At 31.9% G+C, this 11,140-nt stretch overlaps 1 protein-coding gene across 1 annotated transcript; it reads right to left on the bottom strand.

Moving 5' to 3' along the window:
* Positions 1–525: 525 nt before the first annotated feature.
* LOC140437499 (uncharacterized) lies at positions 526–5,050 on the bottom strand. The gene has a single exon (XM_072527061.1). The coding sequence runs from the start codon at positions 4,979–4,981 to the stop codon at positions 4,307–4,309; it is 675 nt and encodes a 224-aa protein (XP_072383162.1). The 5' UTR covers positions 4,982–5,050; the 3' UTR covers positions 526–4,306.
* Positions 5,051–11,140: the final 6,090 nt, after the last annotated feature.

Genomic DNA, 11,140 nt, shown 5'->3' with positions numbered 1-11,140 from the left:
TAAAAATGCATTTGGTTAATTTGTGAATTGTTTATTTGATCGAGTAATTGGTTTAAACCATTTTAAAATAAATATTAATTTTACAAAATTTTACTTTTTTCTTATTATTATTAGTAGAAAAGGTTATGAACTTAGCTGAATTAGGTAAGCAACTGAAACATTTATATTATAGTTATAAATAATATCTTTTAATAATAAATTTTACAAAAATTAAGTTTTTATTTAAAAATCAAATCGATACTTGTTAGTTTTTCTTGATTTTGTTTATTATTTTTACAATTATATTTTCCAAAAACATTACAAATATATTTTACAGAAATTAATTGTTATAAACTTTTTATAATTATAAATAAAAATTATGGAATTAATGTGTATAAGTATATAATTAACATATTATAATTTACATACTTAATTTTACAATTTTTATTTATAATTTTACATACAAAGTTTATAACAATTTGTTTAAAATATATTTGGAATGTTTTTCAGTCAAGAAAAGTAATTTTAAAATATTAAGCATAACTCAAGAAACATTTTCACGTATAGATTTGATTTTCAAATAAAAAATTATTTTTTTGTAAAATTTGTTTTTAAAAGATATTATTTATAACTATAATATATAAATATTTAAGTTACCTATCTCTTCAGAGTCTTTTCTACTAATAATAATAAGGGAAAAGTAAAATTTTGCAATAAATATTTATTTTAAATTGTTTTAACTAATTACTGGATAAATAAGCAATTCACAAATTACTTAATTCAATTTTTATAATCTATGAAACGAGGTTGATTAGAACCAGAGATATTGCGACTTTTGAGAAACGTTTTAAATTTATGAATTCAGTTTTCGCAATAGTAAAATCGAGAAAAAAAGCTCGGGTTTTAAACGTCGAAGGACACTGAATTTTTTTAAAATTCGTGTAAATATGCAGATTTCGAATAAAAAAAATTAACTTCCTATGTTGATTATTTTAAATGTTTATAAGCTTAAAATTATTTTACTTTTGTAAATCTATTTTACAATATTTAACATTAATTTTTTAATCATTAAATGATTTTATTTGATAAAGTAGGACTTTCTCTTCAAACTTTCAACAATTTCAAGTATTATACATGTTATATGGTCCCTATTATCACGCAAAATGAAAGTTTGTGTGCATTTTTAGAAAAGTTATTTATAATTTTTAACAAATCGATTTTTGAAGCTATTTTTGCAATAATTAAGCAATAAATTAACAAAAATAACTTTACAAACTCATTTTAAAGGATTTTCAATGCTTTTTCAGTAAAATTGTGTCACTTTTCCATATAATTTGCCGGTCTTTACCTTTAGTCTTTAAAATCAAATAAAAATAAAATAAAAAAGTAAAAAATGACGTATAAACAGCTTGACGAATGAGCAACGTACTCGTTCTTACAATTAATTTATACGCTGATTTATTACAAACGTGAAGAGATAACGAGAACAGTCAGTTTGGTTTGAACAACGGTTTAGGAGCACCAGAGACACTTTTTTGCATGCAGTGCAGAAATGCTTTAACTAGAGGAGGTATGGATTTATTTGTTTTATCGAATACCAAAAACTTTTGACAATGTAAGACATGATGTATTAATAAAGGCTTAAAAGAGATATTGGTCTTAATGGAAAAGATATGAGGGTGATCCAACGGCTGTACTGGAATCAAAGGATCAGCAACGGTCTATATAAAAAACACGTGGAAATAAGTTAAGGGTGAGACAGGGCAGCATTCTCTCCCCTTTTGCTGTTGAACATTTATGTAGAAAAGATCTTTCAACTTAAACAGCTGAATGAAAAAGGTATCAAAATAAATGGAATTACCACAAATAATTTGCGATATACTAATGACACAGCTATAATAGCGGACAACAAAGAATAATTACAGAAATAGTAAATAATACCACTGCAGTAGGAGAGGAATATGGTTTCAACCTTAACATCACAAAAACGAAATTAATGGTAATCAGCACACAATCGGACAAATTAAACAACCAACGCACAGTTCAGAAATTTAAATATCTTGGAGTTACCTTAAACAGTAAGTGGGATTGCGACAAAGAAGTGAAGGTATGAGTAGCAATAGCTAGAAATAATTTTACCAAATTCAATAACTACTTTTATCAGCGTGACACTCCTTTGGGTTTCTGTATTCGCGTGCTAGAATGTTACATATGGCCAATAGTAATGTATGGTAGCGATACCTGTTCACTTAAAGTAAGATCAATAAACTGTATTGAAGTGTGCGAAATGTGGTGCCTCAGAAGGTTGCTGAAAGTTTTATGGGTCGACCATATTACAAATTAAGATCCCAAGAAGAGCTTCTAAATATCGTTAAACAGCGAAAGGTCCCATATCTAGGCCATACTTTAGGAGGCGACAAACAATGTTTTAAACACCACTATAATGGAAAAATAAAAGACTCACATGGTTCAGAAAAATAAGAAACTGGTGTGACATACCTGATATCGGTACAATAATAACAAGAGCAAAAAAAGGATATTTACGCATAATCCAACCAGCATTAACGCCAAGCTGCACATCGTAATGAAAGAAGATGAGAGCTTGTTGATCCCCTTTTATTTGCGAGAAATTCCTTTATGTGATATGAGACTTAACCAAACATTACTATGTCAAATGTGGACTACTGATGATAAAGTGGTATGTAGGAGCCGCTTAAAAGATTGGAACTGTTCATTATTAAAGTGCCACTTTAAAAAAATTATATTTTTATAAAACATATTAAAGTAATTTAATATATTAATTTTAGAATTAAACAATATATTTATAGCTTTTCGTGTGACCGTTAATACTTTATATTGATAATTTAAACCAAAAATAATTTAGAATTTCTATAGGTACCACAAGTGTCTTGTATATTACATTGGTTCAAGTCAAAAGTCGGTAACATAAAGAAGAAATTGGTGACTCAATTTTGGCGTATTTTTTTTTTTTTTTTCAAATCTTGATTTATCTATCTTATACAAGAATGTCAATCCATTTCGATGTCTTTTCTTTTTATAATCTTTTAAAGGATTGACGTACTTTCTGTCATATTAATATTAATTATTTCAGTTTCATTAAATACTTATGCGCTAAATACTGGAAAAATTTCAACTAATCCTAACTTAAAACTAGTGTTCAATCACAAATTTTCAACACTCATTGCGAGTACTACTAACATAATATTACACAAACCAGGCCTTACAAAAATATACAACAAGGAAATCAGCCATTTTTGATTTACAATGTTTATATCTTACATATGGAGATATGTCTCAAGATTATTTATATAATAAGAACGGCTGAACATAAGAACTTAAATAATCACTACAACAGAGAAAGAACACAGAGTTGTTGGTGACTAAGAAAGAAATCATGAAAAGACCAATCGGTAACATATCCAGTTAAATAAATATTAAGTAAATATAGTCACACATGACTAAAATCATACAGAACAAACAATTGAGATAAAGGAATGAGAGAGGAAGACTCAAAGAGCATGCAGATTTCCATGTGATGATGCCTGAAGCCGGTCGGGGGAAATAAAACATAAGAAAAAAGGATTCCTTAAAAAAGAGATAAGGAAAATAAAAAGAAACACTATTTCCAAATCAAGGCAGTCAAAATTAAGTACACATATCCACGTGTTGATACCTAGAATGGATAAATTATGACAAAGGAGAAAAAATCAAAAGAAAAAATATTAAAATGAGGTTACAATGTAAAAAAAGAAATGCCGGACAACATTTAATTTAAGAAACATTACTATTTTAAAGAACTAAAATTTGGAACAATAGAATGGTTTACATTCCATAGGGCAATGTCTGGATACAAAATTACAATACCTAAAACAGCGTGTAAGGAATAATAGAAGAAAAACGGATGTGGTCTATCCAAGAGACTAGAAAGTGTAAAAAAAAAGATAAAATTTAAAGGTGGGTGCGAAAGGTAACTTCAAATATATGGAAAATAGCTAAAAAAAGAAGCGGAGAGAATATATTTGCTACATACTTATTCAGTATGAAAAAAATATGAAATCTTGCCTTTGTGTTTGATACGTTCGAATAGTGACGATTAGGAAAATTTATTTAAAATATACACCACGATTTGAGAAAAGAAATCGGGAAAACAGAACGCTAATAGGAATTTTGCGGGAGAACGAATCAATCATTTCTAGGTACAAGGTGTCCATAACGAACTGAATAATATATAAACGTTAATTCCATTTTAAGATATAAATAGAGTAAATATGACAAACATATAAAAACTTACATATTAAATTGATATTTACAGTTGCGTATTCCAGTCTCCTTCCATTCTCCACATACTAAATGCTCTCGACAGTTTTTCATGAGCCGTATACGAACACACGTTTCCCAAAATGTCACTGTCCCCAGGATTCTCGGAAGATGAGGTGGATAAAACATGGTACAAAAAGTCTATATACCTGGCAGCCAACTTCAGTGTCTGTATCTTAGACAGCTTATCCGACGGCAGCGTTGGTATGCTTTTCCTCAAGCTAGCAAAAGCTTCATTCAAGCTTTGTGTCCTTTGTCGTTCCCGAACATTGGCCATAATTCTTTGTGTCTGTAGATCCTCGAAACTTTGCGGCGATTTTCTTCGGGATTTTGACTTGGAAAAAGAATTTTCATCATCTCCTTCTATATTTCGTCTCTTTCGACCCGTGCTTCTACCTTTGTATGTTTCCTGATGCTCCATAGATTCATCAATAGGTTCTTCTTTGATATACGGTACTTCAGGGTAATCGTATAGTTGCCTCTGCTCCTGATAGTAATTAGGAGATTGCATTCGGTTTGCTTCATATTCGTAATATCTTTGTTGCTGTGCGTAGAATATGGCAAACGAAGACGTATCAGGATGAGGTAATGTTGCTGGTAAGTATTTTTCGTTGGATAAATCCATTAAACCTGGCGACGACGAATCGCTACGTGTCTCAAACATTTTTAAAAAATCAAACAAAATCACTGTACAACACTAAAGACGTTCCGATTATAAAATGAGGTATTACTGTGAGATTTCCAATATTCTACTAAAAGCTTAAGATAAGTTATTTTTATTTCCGACCAATGAGAGAGCGGCGACATCCCTACTACTGAAGACGAGTCCCTGTCTGCCTCGTTTCCTTTCATTACGCTACTAGTTTCTGTCTCCGTCTACAATTCGCATAAAGGATCATCCCAGCAGTGTTTCTGTTTGTTGGTGCTCTCTCTTATTTCATTGATGGTTTCGATCCAGTGGCGGACCAGGGCGATACACCTACGCGACTATAATTTGATTGATAAGATTGCGAGGCTCCTCCTTTATTGATATATGTCAATAATTTCAATTGTTGGATCTAATATTTTTTTAAATATTATAACATGTGTATGTCCCATTATTTATTGTGATTATTAGAGATTTAAAATTACAGTTTTTCTGTATGGGACTTTAAGGTTACCATTATAAATAATATGTATTAAAAATTAAAACCAACAAACAGTAGGTACCTAGGTATGAGCTGGAATTAGATGATTATCAAGAACAAATAAGATTAGCAAAGAATTGTATAGTTAATATCGCTGTTCCAGAAGTATATTGACACAACTGTAAAATTTTGAAAAATTACTTTATTGAATTGGAGTCTACAATCGTCATAATTGTACTCACCTATGAATTTCGGCATGACAGATGATTTCGTAAGTACAATTATGACGATTTACAAATATTTATAAAATGCAGTTTTGATCCATTCAAAACAATAAAAGTCATTTTTCAAAATTTTACGATTGTGTCATTATACTTCTGAGACAGTGATAAAGAAGAAATGTATATTTAAGTTTATGTAGTAAACATGATGTTAAAGATATATAAAAAAACAGAAATTAATAGCGTTACAAATATAAAAGGCAACAACTGGTACACTCTGTAACCAAGAAACTAAAATCAGACGGTTTAAGAATTAAACTCGAGAAATAATGTACCATTGTAGAAGCTTAGTATCTATTTAATCAATTAGAACCAGAATATTTTCGTAGTTTTTTTTATTTGTCTTTTCTTTTACGATATTTAGTCAGAAATTAGTGTTTCCATATGGTTAACTTTGCCTTCCCTCAGTCACTACTCAAAAATATTCTTCTTTTTATGTAGACATGTTCTGTCTGTTTTCCAATGTGTCCCCAGTAAGTTGTCGTTCCATCGTTTTCGTGTTCTAGCTACTGATCTTCTTCCTATTGGGAAACCGTCTCTTGTCGTCTTTACTACTCTATTTCTTGCCCAGTCCTTGATGTTCCCCACCTTGCATCTGCGTCTTATATCTGTACTTCTAGCTCTGTCCCATAGTTTTACCATCAAATTTTTCTAAGTGTTTTCATCTTTGATGTTTCTAGCATTCTTTTTATTTTCTCTGTGTCAGGTAGTATTTCTGCCGCGCATGTCATTATTGGTCTGATGACTAGTTTGTTTCATTCAGCCAACCTGCGGCTCTAGTTGCTCTAGTCACTTAATCTTCCACTTCTGTTTCGAGCCTTCCATAGCTAGATAATGCAATGCATTCCTTGTGCCTTAATGCCTTGTATCTGACCTTCCAGCTCCAATTTACATTTCAGTAAATTTGCTGTTATAACCATGCATTTTGAATTTTCTCTTTTTTGGGGAAATTACCATGTTAAATTTTCTGGCGGTGATATTATATTGGTGTAGCATATGTTGTAAATCATCTTCACTTTGAGAAAGTAGTATTTCGTCGTCTGCATAGCAGATTATTTTAAATTGTCTTTCTCCCATTTAGTATCCCTTTTTAGTCTTACTTTTTGATTTTTTTTATTTTTCCTAAAGGTATCTATCTCTCTTGCGTATAATAAGTAAATAATGTCCTTTAATTTGACCTGGTCAAATGCTTTCTAAGGTCCACAAAGCATAGCTGTGCCGGTTTGTTGTATTCTAATGATTTCTCTTGCACTTGCCTTATTATAAATATAGCGTCGGTGCATGATCTTCCCAACCTAAAACCTTGTTGTTCTTTTCAACAAGGTTTACCTTACTTAAAATGACTCAAAAATAAAGGAATACAATGAGTCTGAACATTTAAAAAAGTACATGGAAAATATTTATTTGAATATTCCTCACACCTATCCTTTCACCAAAAGAAATATTGTATACCATATTATACCTTAAGTATTATCATTGTCAAGAATAAGTAATAGCATCCAGCCAGTCTAATTGCTTTTTTTACTTGATCTTTCACTTCTTTGTCCAGGTCTCCATAGCTGGACAGTGTAATTCCAAGGTATTTTATTTCCATTACTTGTTCAATAGTGATGCCATTAATTTCTATTTTACATCTGGTTGGTTCTTGGCTTATTACTGTTATACTGAATTACTGCTGATATTTGCTAACTAAACACTACAAATATTTAGCAGTAGTATTCAGCCTAATCAATATATTACAAATAGTAACAGTGTTCTTGAATCTTGGCTGTATGGATCCACTCCAAATGCCAATAATTAAAAAAAATTTACGGTTAGATTCAAAGGTGGTAACGCATAATGTCGGGTGACGGTTTATTAGAAGGACCTGAACCAAAACATGTTTTTTCATACCACGCGTGCATCGCAATAAATCAAAAATAATTGTCAAAACCATTTTAAAATTTTCTATTATTCTAAAATGTATCAATTATATTTCATCAATATGAATTATTAAAGTAGAAAACGTTTTAATTTCTATAAATATTTTTACTTTGCAAACATAATGTAGATACTTGTATAACTTTGATTATCAAATCATTCAGATAATAATAAAAGTGCAGTTTTTGTAGGAAATGCAGGACGTTCCGCGGGACAAACCTCCAGTCCCTTCCCGCGTCCAGTCTCGCAGAAAAATCGCTGTCTCGTCCCGCATCCCGTTCCGTAGCAAAAATCGCTGTCCCGTCCCTCGGGACAAAGTGCGGGACGGGATGACCCGCTCGCATCCCTAATTGTCACGGGACAGTCTTAAAACAGTATGTCCAAAACTATGTGTAATCTTTTCTACTATAAATATTATTGGTTTTTCATACAAGGGAACCATAATTGATGCCAAAATGATTAGGGCATGTTCAACATCGTGATGCTAAGCATCAAATACGAAGAATCGATGAATTGTAAGTTCCTGAAAGGAATAGGAAATGAAGACTAAAGAAGCCCTGAAGGAGATGCTTAGACAGGACATATCTGTGATGGGGATTGATATTCGTATGACTCAAGATAAAAACATAAATAAATTTAATTTGGAAAACCGACCTCAAATAGGGATAAAGGTATAGAGAACGATAATGATCTTTCCGGTTTACAATTCTTATGTCTTCCGAGTTATTTATACTGTTTAACGTTGTCTATTACACCGCTTTCTGTTTCAATATTTTTTTCTGTGTTTTTTTTGGCTATGTATAGTGTCTCCAAGTCCCATTTAGTAATTTTGTGAAATCTCGTATCAGTTTTATTACCAATAAAATCATTTCGACGACATATTTTAATGAGTTTAGTTTCCATTTAGAATAATTAAGAATTGACACCATCACATTAAGTAAGTAAAATAAATAAAATATTCATCAAAGAGATACAATCAAAACATCATAACAACGAGATTTCAACGAACACTTTAATGAATTTCTTAAAAAATATTAAGAAATTGCGGTCAAGAAACTCAAAAATAGATTTCAGTGCTACACTTACTTACAGCGTCTTTTCCATTTCCAACTATCGAATGTGAAAAGTAGTACTTTTCAGGGGAGCAAATTAATTCTTTTTTAGAGAATTTAGAGAATTTTAGAGAAAGTGGAAACATTTTTATATTTTTTGTGTGTAATGTTTAATCCTTGTTAGATTCATAACAAAATTGAACTGTTTATCTTTTTTTTCTTTCAAAAAAATCACATTCGTGACTTTGATTTTTGTGTTGATCAATTATTTGTTTTGGTCGAATGTTTCAAAATTGCGAATATAGGATTTTCGACAGTTTATATTGTAGTAATTTTAAAACATAGTTTATATTAACAACACCAACAACTAAACAACAACAACCAACTAACGGTTCAACTATTTAACAAATGTTTAAAAGGACAAAATATCCCTGATGATTGGAATGTTGGATACATCAGCTCAATATTCAAGAAAGGGGGGAAACGCAAATACTCTAATTATAGGGGAATAACTGTTATCAACTCAGTGGGGAGGTTGTACGGTCGAATAATAACAGAAAGAATATAATCATAATACGAAGACATAGAAGAACAAAATGGATTTCGAGCAGGAAGATCGTGCACTGATGGTATATTTGTTCTGCAGCAGGTAATCGAAAAACAGAAGGCAAGGAATCTATCTACCCACCTATTGTTTGTAGATTTTGAAAAGGCATACGATACGGTACCTTTGAAAAAACTGTTTCAAACATTGACAAAAGTAGGTCTCAGTAGAGAGTATGTGGATGCTATTGCAAATAAGTATATACAAAAATGCAAGAAGTGTCGTTAAAAAAGGAAACTTTGTATCTGAATCATTTCCAATAACAAAGGGGCTTAAATAAGGATGTTGTCTATCTCCGACCTTATTTAAAATATATATTCAATCATCGCTAGAACAAGTATCCGGAATGGGAATAGACATAGGCGGCGGTAAATGTCTAACAACTTTATTTTTCAGGTAGTCGTAGCGAATGATGAGGAAGACATGGACTACATGTTTAGAAAACTAAAGAAAGAATATGAAAAATGGGCCCTCAATATGAATATGTCAAAGACAGAGTATCTTAAAATAGTAGCTGATCAAGAAGATCCAGAGTTAGAAATTAGAAACACAAAAACATGTCTTCTTTTTCTTAGAGTGCCATATCCCTACGGAACGTCGGCGACTACCATGCTTATAATATTTTTATACAGATCTCGGTCTTGCGCTACGTGTAGCAATTGGTCCGCTGTCAAACCTGTCCACTGCCGCAAATTCCTCAACCAAGAGAGTTTCTTCCGTCCTATCCATTTCTTTCCTTCGATTTTACCGTTGAGAATTAGCCGAAGGAACTCATATCTTGGTCCTCTGATTATATGTCCAAGATATTCTAGTTTACGCCTCTTAATAATATTTAATAGAGTTCGTTGATGTCCCATTCTTCGAAGAACTTCTTCGTTTCTGGTTCTGCTAGTCCATGGAATTTTTAGTATCCTTCGATACAACCACATCTCAAACGCCTCGATTTTATTCATGATATCGGCGTTTAAAGTCCAAGTTTCACATCCATACAAAAGTACAGACCAGACGTAACATCTTGTAAACTTTTCACGGATTTCCAAATTTAATGAGTTATTGGATAATAGAGGCTTGAACTTTTGAAATGAGTTTCTTGCCTGTTCAATTCTACATCGAATTTCGAAGGATGGATCTAGATTTTGGGTAATCCAACATCCAAGGTATTTGAATCTCTGAACTCTCTGCAGCGGTTGTTGGTTTAATATCAGTTGGGTTGCGCCGATATCCACTTTACTGGTCACCATGTATTTAGTTTTATCGATATTTATCGACAGTCCCCAATTTGTGCATTCCATGTCAACTTTATTGATTAGCTCCTGCAGATCGTCGATGTTTTCAGCTAGAATCACAGTATCGTCGGCGTACCGTATATTGTTAATTATTTCTCCTCCTATGATAATTCCTTTTTGATCTTTTAAAGCTTCCCTAAATAGATTCTCAGAATACACGTTAAAGAGGGTGGGAGATAGTATACAGCCTTGTCTTACGCCTCGTTCAATACTGATTGGCTTTGATTCTCTGTTGTTGGTATTAATAATGGCTGTTTGGTTCCAGTAAAGTTTGGCAATAAGTTTGATGTCTTTCTCATCTAGTTGGATGCTCTGCAAGGCGGTAATTAGTCTGGTATGCTGAACGCGATCAAATGCCTTTTCAAAATCAATGAAGCACATATATACGGGTTTTCTTACCTCCCAACATCGTTGAAGGAGTGTTTGCATAGAAAATAGTGCTTCTCTAGTTCCAAGGCATCTCCGGAACCCGAACTGCTCTTGACTAATTATTTCTTCACACTTGTTGTTAATTCGATTTAGAAGAATATGCAACAGTATTTTAACGGCATGG

This window comes from Diabrotica undecimpunctata, chromosome 3 (genome assembly GCF_040954645.1).
Source record: "Diabrotica undecimpunctata isolate CICGRU chromosome 3, icDiaUnde3, whole genome shotgun sequence".
Lineage (NCBI taxonomy): Eukaryota > Metazoa > Arthropoda > Insecta > Coleoptera > Chrysomelidae > Diabrotica > Diabrotica undecimpunctata.
Note: the sequence above shows the minus strand (reverse complement) of the source record. Positions and strands in the feature narration are given on the sequence as shown.